Here is a 19,304-nt window from a genome sequence, read left to right on the forward strand (position 1 = left end):
TCTGTCATCATGTTTAGTGTTCTCAATGGTTAGTCTGTCATCATGTTTAGTGTTCTCAATGGTTAGTCTGTCATCATGGTTAGTGTTCTCAATGGTTAGTCTGTCATCATGGTTAGTGTTCTCCATGGTTAGTCTGTCATCATGTTTAGTGTTCTCAATGGTTAGTCTGTCATCATGGTTAGTGTTCTCCATGGTTAGTCTGTCATCATGTTTAGTGTTCTCAATGGTTAGTCTGTCATCATGTTTAGTTTTCTCAATGGTTAGTCTGTCATCATGGTTAGTGTTCTCCATGGTTAGTCTGTCATCATGTTTAGTGTTCTCAATGGCTAGTCTGTCATCATGGTTAGTGTTCTCCTTGGTTAGTCTGTCATCATGTTTAGTGTTCTCAATGGTTAGTCTGTCATCATGTTTAGTGTTCTCAATGGTTAGTCTGTCATCATGGTTAGTGTTCTCAATGGTTAGTCTGTCATCATGGTTAGTGTTCTCCATGGTTAGTCTGTCATCATGTTTAGTGTTCTCAATGGTTAGTCTGTCATCATGGTTACTGTTCTCCATGGTTAGTCTGTCATCATGTTTAGTGTTCTCAATGGTTAGTCTGTCATCATGTTTAGTGTTCTCAATGGTTAGTCTGTCATCATGGTTAGTGTTCTCCATGGTTAGTCTGTCATCATGTTTAGTGTTCTCAATGGCTAGTCTGTCATCATGGTTAGTGTTCTCCTTGGTTAGTCTGTCATCATGTTTAGTGTTCTCAATGGCTAGTCTGTCATCATGTTTAGGCTTCTCAATGGTTAGTCTGTCATCATGGTTAGTGTTCTCCATGGTTAGTCTGTCATCATGTTTAGTGTTCTCAATGGTTAGTCTGTCATCATGTTTAGTGTTCTCAATGGTTAGTCTGTCATCATGGTTAGTGTTCTCAATGGTTAGTGTTCTCCATGGTTAGTCTGTCATCATGTTTAGTGTTCTCAATGGCTAGTCTGTCATCATGGTTAGTGTTCTCCTTGGTTAGTCTGTCATCATGTTTAGTGTTCTCAATGGTTAGTCTGTCATCATGTTTAGTGTTCTCAATTGTTAGTCTGTCATCATGTTTAGTGTTCTCAATGGTTAGTCTGTCATCATGGTTAGTGTTCTCAATGGTTAGTCTGTCATCATGGTTAGTGTTCTCCATGGTTAGTCTGTCATCATGTTTAGTGTTCTCAATGGTTAGTCTGTCATCATGGTTAGTGTTCTCAATGGTTAGTGTTCTCCATGGTTAGTCTGTCATCATGTTTAGTGTTCTCAATGGCTAGTCTGTCATCATGGTTAGTGTTCTCCTTGGTTAGTCTGTCATCATGTTTAGTGTTCTCAATGGTTAGTCTGTCATCATGTTTAGTGTTCTCAATGGTTAGTCTGTCATCATGGTTAGTGTTCTCAATGGTTAGTCTGTCATCATGGTTAGTGTTCTCAATGGTTAGTCTACTTTTATATACTGACTTATTTTGTGTGATTGTATTGCTTTTTATCCTGCTGATTGTCTTGTGTATGTAAAGTGACTGAGTGTTGTGTAAAACAATGAAAATTAAAAATGCATTATTATTATTATACTTCATGTCAAAGATGTGTCATAAGGGAAACTCTCTCTCTCCCCCTTTAGTTCACTCTGAACCACTGTGCCGCTTAAAACCCTAAACTTGCACCTCTTCCTCCCCCTTTCTTTCCACTGCCGCCTGCCTGCCTGTCGTCTATCTTTCTAGTTTCCCCGAAAACCGTGATATTAGGTTTTCAAAACATATCAAAGAGGCAATTGTTTCAAAAAGGTAACACGTTTGACTGAGTGCACTACTTCCACATGGTACAGGAACTGAAAAATAGTAAAAAGGAAACTATTTTATAGATGTTGTTGTTCCAGGAACTGGTACCACAAAACACATGAGCTGTGATTATAGTTCACTGTGGTGCTTGAGCAGCAAACAAACCGTATCAATGACATCACAAATATTAGGACTGAATTTGACAGAGTTTAAAAGGTTATTTAATATATTCTTAGTGTTTTCAAATTTCTGAGAAAAATAATTTCTGAGAGAAATAATACTGAATCTATTTTAAAATTAGAGTTTTGCCATTTGCACTGAAGATATGACTTTGAATAGGTCTCTCGTAAAACCACTCTTTCCTACCTCATCTCTCAATTGTTCTGTTTGGTGGAAGAAATGGGGTCACCACAGCACACTACACAGCCAGCCGCTAACCTGACACACTGACACAGTCAGACACAGCTGAAATCAAAGGGGATGACAAGCTCTATCTAGATATGAAACGATATCAATACCTACAAATGTGTTATTTGCATACATGTCTGCTACAGTTTCTTATCATTCCAGTCATCTGTAATCACCTGAACCCTGTTTAATCTGGCACAGGAGCTGATATCCTTGCTATCAATTCTATTCTGAGTAATTACTACATTATCAGAGTAATTATGCCTATGTCTCCAATCATCAATTTGACACAGTTGTATACCCACAGACATGGTGTGTATGTGTGACTTTGGCTACAGGGGTGTAGGTTGTGCTCTGCTGTAGCCTTTGTGTGACAGAGATAAGTTTGTAGCGTCTACAACGTATCCATATAGATAAATTTCTATATATGGTCTGATCTAGATGTGTGTGTTGAGGATGTTGTAGCATGTGGTCCCTATAGTGTGTGTGTTTGTGGTACAGGCATATAACCTTCTCACATTGTCTGCTGCACTTTTGTCGGTTTCCTGTGTCTCTTTGCCTGAGGCCTTTTAAGCTTAAAGCGATGGTTTCATATTTGGGCCCCTGAGTGGTGAAGTGGTCTAAGGCACTGCATCGCAGTGCAAGAGGTGTCACTCCAGTCCCTGGTTTGAGTCCAGGCTGTATCACGTCTGGCAGTGATTGGGGGTCTCATAGGGTGGTGCACAATTGGCCCAGGGTAGGCCGTCATTGTAAATTAGAATTAGTTATTAATTGACTTGCCTAGTTAAAATACTAGTAGTACTCAGTGCTTGACTTGGGCAGGAGCTTACCGGTGCCTCATATGTTCTACAGCTTGAGTTCCAATTCCTCTTATAAAATATTAAATCAAAAGTATTGTGGCGCACCTGCACCCAAATATAAACGGTACCTTGGCATTTTTCCTATTTTGTTCCATTACAACCTATAATTTAAATTGATTTTTATTTGGATGTCATGTAATGGACATACACAAAATAGTCCAAATTGATGAAGTAAAATGAAAAAAAAATACTTATTTCTAAAAATGTTTTTAAAAGAAAAGGGAAAGGTGGTGCGTGCATATGTATTCACCCCATTTGCTATGAAGCCACTAAATAATATCTGGTGCAACCAATTACCTTCAGAAGTCACATAATTAGTTAAATAAAGTCCACCTGTGTGCAATGATGTGTCACATGATCTGTCACATGATCTCAGTATATATACACCTGTTCTGAAAGGCCCCAGAGTCTGCAACACCACTAAGCAAGAGGCACCACCAAGCAAGAGGCACCACCAAGCAAGAGGCACCACCAAGCAAGAGGTAGTATAAAGACCAAGGAACTAGGTCAGGGACAAAGTTGTGGAAAAGTACAGAGCAGGGTTGGGTAATAAAAAAATATCTGAAACTTTGAACATCCCACGGAGCACCATTAAATTCATTATTAAAAAATGGAAAGAATATGGCACCACAACAAACCTGCCAAGAGAGGGCTGCCCACCAAAACACAGGCAAGAAGGGCATTAATCAGAGAGGCAACAAAGAGACCAAAGAAAACCCTGAAGGAGCTGCAGAGCTCCACAGTGGAGATTGGAGTATCTGTCCATAGGACCACTTTAAGCCGTACACTCCACAGAGCTGGGCTTTACGGAAGAGTGTCCAGAAAAAAATAAGCAAACAGGTTTGGTGTTTGCCAAAAGGCATGTGGGTGATTTCCCAAAAATATGGAAGAAGGTACTCTGGTCAGATGAGACTAAAATTGAGCTTTTTGGCCATCAAGAAAAACGCTATGTCTGGCGCAAACCCAACACCTCTCATCACCCCGAGAACATGAAGCATGGTGGTGGCAACATCATGCTGTGGGGATGTTTTTCATTGGCAGGGACTGGGAAACTGGTCAGAGTTGATGGAATGATGGATGGCGCTATATACAGGGAAATTCTTGAGGGAACCCTGTTTGTCTTGAGATTTGAGACTGGGAAAGCGGTTCACCTTCCAGCAGGACAATGACCCTAAGCATACTGCTAAAGCAACACTCGAGTGGTTTAAGGGAAAACATTTAAATGTCTTGGAATGGCCTAGTCAAAGCCCAGACCTCAATCCAATTGAGAATCTGTGGTATGACTTAAAGATTGCTGTACACCAGCGGAACCCATCCAACTTGAAGGAGCTGGAGCAGTTTTACCTTGAAGAATGGGCAAAAATCCCAGTGGCTAGATGTGCCAAGCTTATAGAGACATACCCCAAGAGACTTACAGCTGTAATTGCTGCAAAAGGTGGCTCTACAAAGTATTGACTTTGGGGGGGGGTGAATAGTTATGCACGCTCAAGTTCTGTTTTTCTGTCTTATTTCTTGTTTGTTTCACAATAAAACATATTTTACATCTTCAAAGTGGTAGGCATGTTGTGTAAATCAATTGATACAACCCCCCCCCCCAAATCAATTTTAATTCCAGGTTGTAAGACAACAAAATAGGTCAAATGCAAGCCACTGTCTTTCAGTCAAGCACTGCAATTACTATCAATAATGTCATATTGTGTCTATGGCTACTACTCACAGTCCACATGGGGTGGGAGTTAGCCTAGTGGTTAAGAGTGTTGGGCCAGTGACTGAAAGTGTTGCTGGTTCAGATCCCCAATCTGACTGGGAGAAAAATCTGTCTGTGCACTTGAACAAGGCGATTAATGGTGCCTGTAAGTCACTCTGGATAACAGTGTCTGCTAAAATGCAAGTGAGATTCAGTGCTGAAATGGTGGCCAATCAGACCATAGAATCAGATCCTATTAGCAACATATAAAACCAGTATTACCTGTGGAGTGTGTCTAAGCTTGACTGATTTGTTTTTGGTAATAATGAGAACCGGTATAAAACAAGTGTTTATTATTGGAAATAGTTTCCATGGTGTTGGACACGCAGTGGAGCCATGGAGCGACTCATCCAGCAGATGAAGATCATTTGATCGACAATGAGACATTTGCATTCACATAATGTGGAACTCAGGTCTTACTGTCACTGATTTGTAATGCAAATATACTTACAATAATAAAAAATGATATCATGTGCATTTCATTTTTTTGCATTTAGAAATATTTGATACTGGAAACATTATTTCACAATTTCATTAAATAAATGTGATTCATAAATCACAAACAATGGTAAAACTCTCATGAGCAATTATGAACATAATTTATCAAATGTTTGGGCTCCCTCTGTTGGAGAGAAAATATTTCTCATGAACATACATGTAGTCTATTTCTAGGCCTAAATCCATTTAGGAGGATATCATGGATTGGGGGAAAGGGGGGAGACAGCAATGACAGGAGCAATTTACCCGCTGGCACAATGTATACAATGAAATGCATCTTGACACAGCATTCAATCATGTATACTTAACATTGCATTACATGTACCAATTCAATAGCAACGTGTATAATACATGGTTGTACACCCTAAGCTCCGCTAGGGACCGTTGTGCAGTGAGCTTGAGTTGGTTAAAAATGGCAGAAAATATTGAGATGGTTTGTTAAAAAAGAATGGTAGAAAGTGTAAGCAGAATGAGCTGAAGACAGGAGGAGAAATGGAAGTGAATGAGGACGAAGTATCGGAGGTGGTAGGTGTGGTAAAGTTCTCTGAGCCAGAGGCTTGCACCGAGGATCAGAATAGAGATGAGTCTGTGACAGTAGGAGTAAAGTGTTAGGAAAAAGTGGACCCTTGCCTTTTGGCTGATCCATTTGTGGTTTCAGGGTGTGTGAAATCGGTGAGGGTAACCAAAAGTGGTCTTGAGATAACTGTTTGTGTTTCAGCTGGTCAGATGGAAAAGGTGCTCCGAGTTAAACGAATGGTCTCAAGAAAAGGACACCATTGAAAGGAGTGATTGCTGGGGTAATAGTAAATGTAAAAGTTGACCAACTGAAGGGGAAGATTCCCTGGGTTTTTGATGCTCTTCATTTGGGGAGACACAGACAGTGTGGTGTGAGTGGTGAAACAGAAGAGTCATTGTCTGTTCTTTTGAGTTTTGATGTTGAGTCTTTGTCTGACAAAGTGATGTTAGCATATGTAAGTTATCCTGCACAAGCTTTTGTGCTGAATACATTACGTTGTTACAGGTGTCAAGCTTGTGGGCATGTGGCAGCAGTGTGTAGGAGGGAGGTTACTAGATGTGAGAAGTGTGCAGAAGGGCATGTGACAGCAGTGTGTAGGAGGGAGGTTACTAGATGTGAGAAGTGTGCAGAAGGGCATGTGACAGCAGTGTGTAGGAGGGAGGTTACTAGATGTGAGAAGTGTGCAGAAGGGCATGTGACAGCAGTGTGTAGGAGGGAGGTTACTAGATGTGAGAAGTGTGCAGAAGGGCATGTGACAGCAGTGTGTAGGAGGGAGGTTACTAGATGTGAGAAGTGTGCAGAAGGGCATGTGGCAGCAGTGTGTAGGAGGGAGGTTACTAGATGTGAGAAGTGTGCAGAAGGGCATGTGGCAGCAGTGTGTAGGAGGGAGGTTACTAGATGTGAGAAGTGTGCAGAAGGGCATGTGAAAGCAATGTGTAGGAGGGAGGTTACTAGATGTGAGAAGTGTGCAGAAGGGCATGAGACAAAGCAATGTGTAGCATTGGGGAAAGTCTGTGCGAGAAATGTCCCGTGAGAGAGAGGAAGGTTGAGGTTTCCAGGGTTAGAGTAGTGCAGAAGTTGTAATGCTAAGGCAGTGTGGAAGATGGGTCAAGGGGAGGGATCCTGAGAGGAGTGGTGTGAGTAGTAGATCTGTACCAGTACAGAGGGATAGGCCAACAAGTGATGTTTCAATAAGATTAGATTTTTAGCATTTAAAGCAATGGTTATTAACTGTACTGCAGGGATGGAATGTAAGTCACAGAAAATTGAGGTTGTGGTGGCAGCTGCAGAGAGGTATTTGGGTGTGCGAGACTTGACATCAGAGTTACAGGGTGTGTTAAGTGGTGTCCCATCCTTTCAGGTTGTTGGCCTGAGGTAGGACTAAATAGATTTAAATTGTGGAGTAGGGTGGTGTTATTTTTGTATTATTTTATTGGAGAGTAGTGTTAGATGGTAGGGTATTTGTTTATTATTATTATTTTTTCAAGGAAAGTAGTACTCCAGTCTAGTAGATGGCGGTAATGCCACGTTTATTGGGTGGCAACCGCCTTTAAAGCTCATCGAAGAAGAAAGGTGCGCACCATACACAAAACCCACTCCATTGCGGAAGGAAGTCAGAAGGGAGGTTACAGTTGGAACTGTAAGCGACGGCTCTCCAAAAAGGCACATTTTACCTGTTTACAAACTGAAGTTTTGTGTTGGTGTTAACAAACCTACAAACAATAAAGGTAAACCGTCAAACAGAACGGAAGAGTCAGCGTATAAAAAGGAGCATTTTGAAGAAAGCGAAAGTAAACTTTACGCGTTTTCAGAAGGGGCCTGCATTGCCGACAGCGACACCATGGCTGAATGTACTTGGAATGAGGAGATGTCAGAGGGTCCAGACCTCCTTCAGGAAGATCTGACCTGTCCGGTGTGTAAAGATCTTTACCGGGAGCCCGTGCTTCTTTCCTGCAGCCACAGCTTCTGCAAGGAGTGCTTGGAGCAAAGCCGAAAGATGGTGCAGAGGTGTCCCGTGTGCAGGAAGAGCTGTGACGGGGAGCAACCAATCTCTAACCGGGCGCTGATGGCCGCTACCGAGTCATTTCAGAAGGAGAAGCGCTGGCGGGGACCGAACGCAATCAATAACGTGCCTCTTTGTAACCTGCACCGTCTGGAGCTTCAACTTTACTGCGTAAAGGACGAGGAGCCCGTGTGCGTTGACTGTGTCACTCTACATCGAACTCACGAGCTACTGCCACTCAACAAGGGCGCGCCGTTGTGTAAGGTAAGTGAGGAGATTTGATTATCTGTGCCGGGTTTCCCAGGTGAGAGGGGTTTGATTTGGGTGAAAAGTGATTGCATTCGTTTTGGAACCGGTTTTCCTCCGGGGCTTGAGCCAGGTGCCCGGCTCTGGCCGGCGGCGAAGTTGGCAAAAAAAAGTGACAGGTTAAGAACGTGGAGTAATTTATAGAATGCTGTGTTTTAACATGCAACGCGATTGCGTTTAATAGCGCTTTATCTGCATTTCCAATGAAAACTCGTTTGAAAATTAGAACATTTTATTTTATGTTAAATATATGTTGTATGTTTCTGAACGATGCAACATGCTGCCTTGTTGACAACATGACCAAGCGCTGCAGATAACTGTTCATTTGAGAAGGGCTCTCCTCCCTCACCGCTTTTGCCCTTGATAGGTGGTTTGAAGTCAGGTACAAATCTGATTCCTGGCCATGCTACTTGTATGAACTGCAGTGGCTAGCCAAAACGTTCGATCATCTTCTCCTTTGAGGATTTAAGCGTGTTCTTACACTATGATTTTGAACATTCAAAGCAACTGGGAAACGTCCATGGCAGGGCTTTTTCTTCAGGCCTTTTTCTTCTTCAATATTTTATTGGCAGACTACATCCGAAAGGTGTATTGTCGCCACCTACTGGGTGGGATAGAACTGACAACGAAAATAAATAATAATAATACATAATAAAACACTCATTCTTAAAAAACATAACAAAGTCTATGGACTCCTTCACTCTGAACCCTACACAGGTTCTAGGGCCTGAGAGGGGATGTGTCTCCAGACATTATTACCCTGCAATGTTTCAGGTGTGAAATCCTGGAGTTATAAGAACCTCTTAGCCACTTTCACAATATTTAGATTTTTTGGTTTTGTTTGTCCTATACAATTAATCACCTGCGCAATGAACGCAACAAAATCAACATTCTTCACGATTAGTGTTTCAGGATCTCTCAACTTACTGACATTCACAGACTGATGGGCATCCACTGCCATGGCTTCATCGTCTCTACTTGCTGCTTCCACAATTTTCACTGACTCTGCATAGGAGACCTTCTCAACAGCCCTGATCCTTCCTACTTCGACGACCTCCATCCTAACAGGGCACTCGGAACTCTGAGATGTGATTCCCATCACAATGGCAACATTGTGCATCCTCAGACTCTTCAACAATGATATTCCGTTTGCAAACACTTGACACATGGCCAAACTTTTTACATTTATGACATTGAAGTTGCTTTTGTACATAAACTCGCACCACATATCTCATATATCCCAGCTTTACATGGGTTGGGAGAAATTCTTAATTGAATATCAATAACACAGAAAGGCTTTCCTCCTTTCCATTCACAGTGCGGATTAAGCAACGTGAATCAACTATTCCTTACATGTTAATCTTAAACCATTGAAGCCTCAATATCCATAGAGACGCCAGATATGACACCTTTTATTGGTGACTTACTCCGATAATCATAGCATTCCACCTTGTGCGTCGATCATTTGTGCATTATCCTTTTTTTCTTTTGACACACATGAAATCAACATCATACCACTCCTGGTCACTCTGACTGACTCCGCTTCTTCCAATGCATCCTTTGCCATCTTTGTGACCAAACGGGTTTCCCCAAAAAACATCCTTGCTCATGAATCACACTCCAACAAGGAATGAGGCATTATCATACCGAGGCTTATCTTGATTTACAACTTTAGTCCTTTTGGCTCCATTCTTAGAGGAAATGATTGGAATACGGAAATATCTGTCTTCACTCGCACCAACAGAATCAAGCATTGCTTCTGGTTCCGCCATTGCTCTCCCTCCCCAAATTAATGCTTACAACAATCAAACTTTCCCGGCAGGCATTGTTGTCACCTTAGCTTGCTATATAACTTCTGAGTGATAGGAACCATGAGCACCACCACCAATCAGCCTACACCATTGTGGACACACCTGCTGTTACTATGACAACTAGCATAGCCATGTCAGCTAATGACTGCTGTCTGAACACACACATCTAATTTGGTCACTTGTAACTTGGTGTTTGGACAATCAGTATTCCAAAACAGATTTGAGCATTTATGGCCTGTAGTGTGAACAAGGCTTTATTGTTATTATTGAACAAGGCCTTAATCAACACCCAATAGCTTAGGACCTGAAACAATACTGAAAAATAAGTTGCTGTATGTTTTTATTATCTGGTAGTCACTAGATCACAAACTAATATGCATATTAATTGTTTTATGTGTTCTATTGCAGGAAGAACTGACCATTAAAGTCAACATATTAGAGGAGAAAGTGGAGACCTTCAAGAGAATGAAAAATAAATACTCTAACACAGTTGATTTCATGAAGGTACTATAATACTGTATCTGCTTGACCTGCTGACATCTACACTGTAGGGCCTATCCATGACCATGACTAATGGTGAAGGTTGTGTAAGATAATGGGATTTGTTAGAGCTCTTTGATGCCCTCACTAGTTCTATCCAGACGTGTGTAGCCCATCCAGAGCCCAACAGTTTGATGTTCATCATTGTTCTGTAATGAGATATGTGAACCAACCTGTTTGACTGGTTATGAGTAGGGACAGACTGATATTCCTTGAGCCTCCAGAAAGAATTGGAAATAACAAAATAGTTGACTGTAGATCAAACCTAGGGCCTGGAGTCCTGACAAGGAAAAACTCCAGGAAAGCCTCTAGAGGAAACTATAATTATAGCCTATAGATGAGTAATGTTGTGTGAGATATGAATTGCAAGAGGTATGTCAGTATCATTACCAAATGTCACTCTTCCTCCAACCTCTCTCGTACCCAGATCCAGACAGAGCAGGCAGAGAAGCAGATCAAGGCAGAGTTTGAGAGGCTCCGTCAGGTGCTGTGTGTAGAGGAGGCTGCCAGGCTGAAGGCCCTGGCAGACGAGGAGGAGGACAAGAGATCCGGTATGGAGGAAAGGATCAGCTCCTTGACCAGTGACATCGCTGCCCTCACTAAGCTGGTCCAAACAGTAAAGAGGGAGATGGGGGCGGAGGATTTAACCTTCTTGCAGGTAAGCAGGAGGGGTCTCCCTCATGGAGGGGGTTCATGGGTCTCTCTCTCGTGGGGTGGGGGTCGCCCTCTCTCATCCTAACTGTACATTGTCACTATGCATGACAGTGAGACATTTTTTGAATGTAAGCATTTGTCAATCTTATTCACAATGAACTAATGGGTTCAATTGTGTTGTTTTTCAGAACTTCCAAGCTTTAAAGAAAAAGTAAGTACAGTAACATCCTATCAGTTGCCCAACAGTTCGGGTACCCTCCCTCTAATATCATGGTCATCTTCTATGATGTCATGTTTTCACAGAGCCCAGTGGCCTCGTGAAGACCCCCAGAATCCCTCAGATGCTCTCCTGAACATGGCCAAACACGTGGGCTCTCTGGGCTACAGCATTTGGAAGAGCATGCAGGTGCACGTCACATGCAGTGAGTACATGTACTGAAGGGTTAGGGTTCTAACTTGCTACATAAGTTATGACACAATAAAATGGGTGTGGATGGCTATATAACATGTAAGGGGTCAATGTTTTGAATGAAGGAGGAAACACTTTGAGCAACAGTTACACTTCAATCATAATGTTTTGTAACACGTCTCCTCTCTCTCCAGTCCCAGTGGTGATGGACCCTAACACGGCCTCTCCCTGGCTTTCCATGTCCCCAGACCTGGCCAGCGTACGGGACAGCCCAGAGCGCCAGTCTCTCCCGGACAACCCTGAGCGATTCGACCCCTGTGTCTTTGTCCTTGGAGCTGAGGGCTTCCGCTCCGGCAAGCACCGCTGGGAGGTCCATGTGGGAGACAACCCGAAGTGGATCCTGGGAATCTGTAAGGAGTCTGTGGCTCGCAAGAGGAAGTTCACCGTGTCTACAGACAGGGGCGTGTGGACCATCGGGCTGAGCAAAGGGGTGTACAACGCCCTGACGGGCCAACGTACAGTACTGGTCGTGGAGAGGCGGCCAGAGAGGATCCGGGTCAAGCTAAACATGGATAAGGGGGAGGTGTCATTTTGGGATGCAGGCAACGGAGGGAAGCACCTGTGCACCTTCACACACAAGTTTACAGAGAGAGTGTTCCCCATATTTGGTCCTGGGCTCCACACCACCCCGATGGAGGTTAACCCGGCCAAGGTGACCATTCATACTGCGTGACAGGGCAGTGTGACAGTCACTACAGCTTGCTAAGTGTCTGGTTCAATAGCCGATGGGCAGTAGTAGTACTCGCTTGGATAGAAGTCACATGTTATGGTCAGAAGGTAGCCTAATATGTGCACTTGAATAGATGGGGCATTCCACTGTTTCAGCTGTCAGCCTGGTGTGGTTGTATTCTAGTAGTTTTACTGTGGCTATAGGTTTGCGTTGAGGTTTGGATCAAGGCCTTTTGTATTGTCACAATCATCTTTGAAATTGTGCCATAGCAGTATTCCTATGCTTTCCATAGGATGTACATAATGCAGGCATTTATTACATGAGGGATTTTTTTGGACCCTGATTCTTTAACTGGTATGTTTAGATTGCTGAGCTATTATACATACATTTTCTAGGACTAGAGGGGTTCCAGTGGTAAGAACGTATTTTCTGTCAAATCTTACTGCGTTCTGAGATTTATTGATATGTTTACTGATTTAATTATGTTTCTATATGGAATTATGTGAAAAATAACTAATAAAATGTTGTCGCATGCGCCAATTACAACTGTGCCGAACACGGTGAAATGCTTGCTTACCATCCCTACCCAACAATAGAGTTTAAAAACGTATTGTGGCTTAGATCCCGCTAACGGGATCAATATGACAACAGCCAGTGAATGTGCAGGGCGCCAAATTCAAGACAACAGAAATCTCATAATTAAAATTCCTCAAACATGCAAGTATTTTACACCATTTTAAAGATAAACTTGTTATATCCCACCACAGTGTCCGATTTCAAAAAGGCTTTACGACGAAAGCACACCAAACGATTATGTTAGGTCTGCACCTAGTCACAGAAAAACACAGCCATTTTTCCAGCCAAAGAGAGGAGTCACAAAAAGCAGAAATAGAGAGAAAATTCATCACTAACCTTTGATCTTCATCAGATGACACTCATAGGACTTCATGTTACACAATACATGTATGTTTTGTTTGATAAAGTTCATATTTATATCCAAATATCTCAGTTTACATTGGCGCTTTACGTTCAGTAATGTTTTGCTTCCAAAACATCTGGTGATTTTGCAGAGAGCCACATCAATTTACAGAAATACTCATCATAAATGTTAATGAAAATACAAGTGTTATGCATGGAACTTTAGATAAACGTCTCCTTAATGCAACCACTGTATCAGATTTCAAAAAAGCTTTACCGAAAAAGCACACCATGCAATAGTCTGAGTACAGCGCTCAGACAACAAAACAAGCCATACAGATATCTGCCATGTTGTGGAGTCAACAAAAGTCATAAATAGCATTATAAATATTCACTTACCTTTGATCGTCATCAGAATGCACTCCCAGGAATCCCAGTTCCACAAATGTTTTATTTGTTCAATAAAGTTCATCATTTATGTCCAAATACCTCCTTTTTGTTAGCGCGTTTAGTAAACAATCTCATGAGGCGCGGGCAAGTCCAGGCTAAAGTTCCGACGAAAAGTCATATTACAGTTCGTAGAAACATGTCAAACGAAGTATAGAAACAATCTTTAGGATGTTTTTATCATAAATCTTCAATAATGTTTCAACCGGAGAATTCCTTTGTCTGTAGAAATGCGATGGAACGCAGCTAACTCTCACGTGAGCGCGCGTGATCAGCTCATGGCACTCTGGCAGAGCCCTGACTTAATCAACTCTCATTCCCCCCTCCTTCACAGTAGAAGCCTCAAACAAGGTTCTAAAGACTGTTGACATCTAGTGGTAGCAGTAGGAAGTTCAATATAACCCCATAGAGTCTATATACAGTGTCTATGGCATAGACACTGTATATTGGATAGGCAATGACTTAAACTACAAACCTCAGATTTCCCACTTCCTGGTTGGATTTTTTTCTCTGGTTTTTGCCTGCCATATGAGTTCTGTTATACTCACGGACATCATTCAAACAGTTTTAGAAACTTCAGAGTGTTTTCTATCCAAATCTACTAATAATATGCATATATTAGCAACTGGGCCTGAGTAGCAGGCAGTTTACTCTGGGCACCTTATTCATCCAAGCTACTCAATACTGCCCCCAGCCATAAGAAGTTAAAAATCGAAATAAAATAGTAACATGAGAAATAAAATAATATACACAAGAATGGAGCTATATACAGGAAGTACCAGTACCAGATCAATGTGGAGCTATATACAGGGAGAACCAGTACCAGATCAATGTGGAGCTATATACAGGAAGTACTAGATCAATGTGGAGCTATATACAGGGAGTACCAGTACCAGATAAATGTGGAGCTATATACAGGAAGAACCAGATCAATGTGGAGCCATATACAGGGAGAACCAGTACCAGATCAATGTGGAGCTATATACAGAAAGTACCAGATCGATGTGGAGCTATATACAGGAAGAACCAGATCAATGTGGAGCCATATACAGGGAGAACCAGTACCAGATCAATGTGGAGCTATATACAGAAAGTACTAGATCGATGTGGAGCTATATACAGAGAGAACCAGTACCAGATCAATGTGCAGGGTTATGAGGTATGTACATGGAGGCAAGGTAGTGTCTAGGCATCAGGATAGATAAGAGTAAAATAAAGAACAGAGCAGCAGCAGTAAATGAGTGTAAAGGTGTGTGATGTAGTGAAAGTGTGGGAGTGCAAATATATGGTTTGTGTGTATACACATACATACAGTGCACTCGGATTCAGTATTCAGACCCCATGATTTTTTCCCCCCACATTTTGTTACGTTACAGCCTTTATTCTAAAATGTATTAAATTGTTTTTTCCCCTCAATCTACACACAATACCCCATAATGACAAAGCATAAACAGGTCTGTATACATTTTTTTAAAGTAAAAAACTGATATCACATTTACATGAGTATTCAGGCCCTTTACTCAGTACTTTGTTGAAGGAACTTTGGCAGCGATTACAGCCTTGAGTCTCCGAAGCCACTCCTGCGTTGTCTTGGCTGTGTGATTAGGTTCGTTGTCCTGTTGGAAAGTGAGCCTTCACCCCAGTCAGGTCCTGAGCGCTCTGGAGCAGGTTATCATCAATGATCTCTCTGTACTTTTCTCTGTTGATATTTCCCTCGTACCTGATTAGCCTCCCAGGCCCTTCCTCTGAAAAACATCCCCACAGCATGATGCAGCCACCACCATGCTTCACTTTTGGGAGGGTGCCAGGTTTCCTCCAGATGGGACACTTGGCATTCAGACCGAAGAGGTCAATCTTAGTTTCATCAGACCAGAGAATCTTATTTATCATGGACTAAGAGTCCTTTAGGTGCCTTTTGGCAAACTCCAAGCGGGCTGTCATGTGCCTCTTACTGAGGAGTGGCTTCCATCAGGCCACTCTACCATAAAGGCCTGATTGGTGGAGTGCTGCAGATATGGTTGTCCTTCTGGAAGGTTCTTCCATCTCTACAGAGGAACTCTAGAGCTCTGTCATAGTGACCATCGGTTTCTTGGTCACCTCCCTGACCAAGAACCGTCTCCCCCAAATGCTCAGTTTGGCCAAGTGGCAAGCTCTAGGAAGAGTGTTGGTGGTTCCAAACTTCTTCCATTTAAGAATGATGGAGGCTACGGTGTTCTTGGGGACCTTCAATGCTGCAGAAATGTTTTGGTACCCTTCCCCAGATCAGTCCTGTCTCGGAGCTCTATGGACAGTTCCTTCGACCTCATGGCTTGAATTATTTTGCTCTGACATGCACTGTCAACTGTGGGACATTATATATACAGGTGTGTGCCTTTCCAAATCATGTCCAATCAATTGAATTTACCACAGATGGACTCCAATGAAGTTGTAGAAACATCTCTAGGATAATCAATGGAAACAGCATGCACCTAAACTCAATTCAGTCTCGTGGCAAAGGTTCTGAAGACTGACGTAAATAAGGTATTTCTGTTTATTTTTGTAAATTTGCTAAAATAAAAAAACGTTTTGCTTTGTTGTGATGGGGTATCGTGTGTATTTAAGGCAGCCTAGTCAAATAATTAACATCCAATCACGTTAACCGTTACTCTCGCGGGAATTCCACGAACAGTCTGTAGTATCCAAACGTAGCTGCTGCTCATTCCGTTCGCTCGAAAATGGATACATGGTTTAAAAAAAAGTAAGGCCCATAGAGACACATACCAGCTCATCTGGTAGTACTACTACTACCAGCAGTACTACACCTGCACCTGTCGACGACACAAGGTGTTCTGCTTCCACGAGCACATCCAATGATAGCATCAGTAATTATACATTTGTTTTAACCCAGCTGAGCACGGACACTGACAGTTGTGAATCTGATGCAGCCAAAGACCTACTTCCCCTTTACCCGGGAAAGTACCGAACAATCGACAGGGACGTTGATCCATCGAAGAGGCGCAAATATGATGAGAACTACATTGATTTGGGGTTCACTTATATTGGGTGTAGTGCCTTCCCTCAGCCACAGTGTGTTATATGTGCAAAAGTACTACCTCACAACTCGATGAAACTTCACTTGTGCAGACACTAAAACAAAACATGCCAATTTGAAAAATATGTCAGGAGTTTTTTGAGTGAGAATTAAGACTACTTTCAAGTAGTAATATATGTATAAAAGCAACAGATACCATTAATAAGAAGGGGCTAGCAGCGTCTTATATGGTGAGCTACCGAGTGGCTCGGGCAGGCAAGACCCATCCTGTTTTGGAGGACTTAATTCTTCCTGCTGCCGCGGCAGGGTAGCCTAGTGATTAGAGCGTTGGACCGAAAGGTTGCAAGTTCAAATCCCCGAGCTGCCGTTCTGCCCCTGAACAGGCAGTTAACCCACCACTGTTCCAAGGCCGTATTTGAAAATAATAATTTGTTCTTAACTGACTTGCCTAGTTAAATAAAGGTTAAAAAATAAAATATGGCTGGGACAATGCTGGGGGAAAAGGCCAAAAAAACGATACAGACAATGACTTCATCAAACAACATTGTTTCACGACGCATCAGTGACATGGCTGGAGATATTTTGAAACAATCACTGCTTCGCATACAAGCCAGTGAATTCGATGCGTTACAGCTGGATTAGTAAACAGACGTGGCGATCCTGGCACAGCTCCTGGTACATGTCCGTTATGTTTATGGGGGTCAATTAAGGAAGACATCGTCTTCTGCAAACCAGGACAACAGGAGAGGATATTTTTGAAATACTGAACAGATTGTGACATCAAATGGACTTTGGTGGTCAAGATGTGTTGGTATCTGTACTGATGGCGCAAAAACCATGACAGGGAGACATAGTGGAGTGATAACACGTGCAAGCAGTTGCTCCCAGCGCCACTTGGGTACACTGCAGCATCCACTGAGAGGCTCTTGCTGCCAAGGAAATGCCTGACAGCTTGAAATACGTTTTGGACACTACAGTGAAAATGTTTAACTTTATTAAAGCAAGGGCCCTGAACTCTTGTGTGTTTTCTGCATAGTGCAATGATATGGCCAGCGACCATGTAACGCTTCTACAACATACAGAAGTGCGCTGGTTATCAAGGGGCAAAGTATTGACACATTTTTTTTAAATTGAGAGACGAGCTTAAAGTTTTCTTTACTGACCATAATTTTCTCTTGTCTGACCGCTTGCATGATGACGAGTTTCTCACACGACTGGCCTATCTGGGTGATGTTTTTTCTCCCCTGAATGATCTGAATCTAGGTTTACAGGGACTCTCCACAACTATGTTCAATGTGCGGGACAAAATTGAGGCTATGATTAAGAAGTTGGAGCTCTTCTCTGTCTGCATTAACAAGGACAACACACAGGTCTTTCAATCATTGTATGATTTTTTTGTTTGCAAATGTCAAATGTGATATAGCTTAGTCTCTGAGTGAGTTGGGTGCGCAATTACGCAGGTACTTTCCGGAAACGGATGACACAAACAACTGGATTCATTATCCCTTTCACGCTCTGCCTCCAGTCCACTTACCGATATCTGAGAGTCTCATCAAAATTGCAACAAGCAGTTCTGTGAAAATTGCATTTTATCAGAAGCCACTGCCAGATTTCTGGATTGGGCTGCGCTCAGAGTATCCTGCCTTGGCAAATCGTGCTGTTAAGACACAGATGCACTTTGCAACCACGTACCTATGTGAGACTGGATTCTCGGCCTCACTAGCATGAAAACTAAATACAAGCACAGACTGTGTAGAAAATTATTTAAGACTGAATCTCTCTCTGATACAACTCAACATTGCAGAGTGATGTGCATCCTTTCAAACATACCCTTCTCATTAATGGGTAGTGAGTTATTCACCATTTTCAATTAACAAAATTAGGTTTTATATGTAAGATGGTTAAATAAAGAGCAAAATTATTGATTATTATTATATTATTATTTGTGCCCTGTCCTATAAGTGCTCTTTGTCAATTCCCACGAGCTGGGTTGTGACAAAAACAAAAGCTCATTCTTATGTTTAATAAATGTATCATATAGTGTGTGTGTGTGACGGGCTTACAATGATGGCAAAAAACAACATTTGAGTGTTACGATTAATGAGTGAAGAGGTGTGGAGTCAGGCGCAGAGAGCAAAAGGATGTGGGAAAAACACGCTTTAATGTCCAGGAAAAATAACATGAACAAAAGTAGGAAACAAATGATCAGAAAAAATAACGGACAGCGCGAAACCCGAAAATGCAAACAAAATCACTCTAACACAAAACAGACGAACAAGCCCGCACGAAACTATTATAACCCCACCCTAACAACCAAACAAGAAACAGGTGATACCAATCAGACAAAACCAAACGAACACAGAACAAAGGATCGGTGATAGCTAGTAGACCGGTGACGACGACCGCCGGGCGCCACCCGAACAAGAAGGGGAGTCACCTTCGGTAATATTTGTGACAGTACCCCCCCCCCCCCCCCCCCCTGACGCGCAGCTCCCGCAGCGCCGACGCCGGCCTCGGGGACGACCCTGGGGCCGAGGCGCCGGGCGATCCGGACGGAGGCGATGGAACTCTCTCAACATTGATGGATCTAGAATATCCCCCACCTGAACCCAGCACCTCTCCTCCGGACCGTACTCCTC

At 42.5% G+C, this 19,304-nt stretch overlaps 1 protein-coding gene across 1 annotated transcript; it reads left to right on the plus strand.

Annotated features, from left to right (window-relative positions):
• Positions 1-7,408: 7,408 nt before the first annotated feature.
• Positions 7,409-12,815, plus strand: trim35-28 (tripartite motif containing 35-28). The gene is made up of 6 exons (XM_029679188.2): positions 7,409-8,083; positions 10,345-10,440; positions 10,904-11,134; positions 11,319-11,341; positions 11,434-11,552; positions 11,734-12,815. Exons 1-6 carry the CDS (start codon positions 7,658-7,660, stop codon positions 12,270-12,272), a joined length of 1,434 nt encoding a protein of 477 aa, XP_029535048.1. The 5' UTR covers positions 7,409-7,657; the 3' UTR covers positions 12,273-12,815.
• The last annotated feature ends 6,489 nt before the right edge of the window (positions 12,816-19,304 follow it).

The sequence above is a fragment of the Oncorhynchus nerka genome, linkage group LG14, assembly GCF_034236695.1.
Source record: "Oncorhynchus nerka isolate Pitt River linkage group LG14, Oner_Uvic_2.0, whole genome shotgun sequence".
NCBI classification, from domain to species: domain Eukaryota; kingdom Metazoa; phylum Chordata; class Actinopteri; order Salmoniformes; family Salmonidae; genus Oncorhynchus; species Oncorhynchus nerka.

Excerpts from the sequence above, each read along its gene's own strand:
- trim35-28 (XM_029679188.2), top strand. The coding sequence starts at position 7,658 with ATGGCTGAATGTACTTGGAATGAGGAGATGTCAGAGGGTCCAGACCTC. Across the intron at positions 11,342-11,433 it reads TTCCAAGCTTTAAAGAAAAA|AGCCCAGTGGCCTCGTGAAG; the intron begins GTAAGTACAGTA and ends ATGTTTTCACAG. Across the intron at positions 11,553-11,733 it reads GCAGGTGCACGTCACATGCA|TCCCAGTGGTGATGGACCCT; the intron begins GTGAGTACATGT and ends CTCTCTCTCCAG.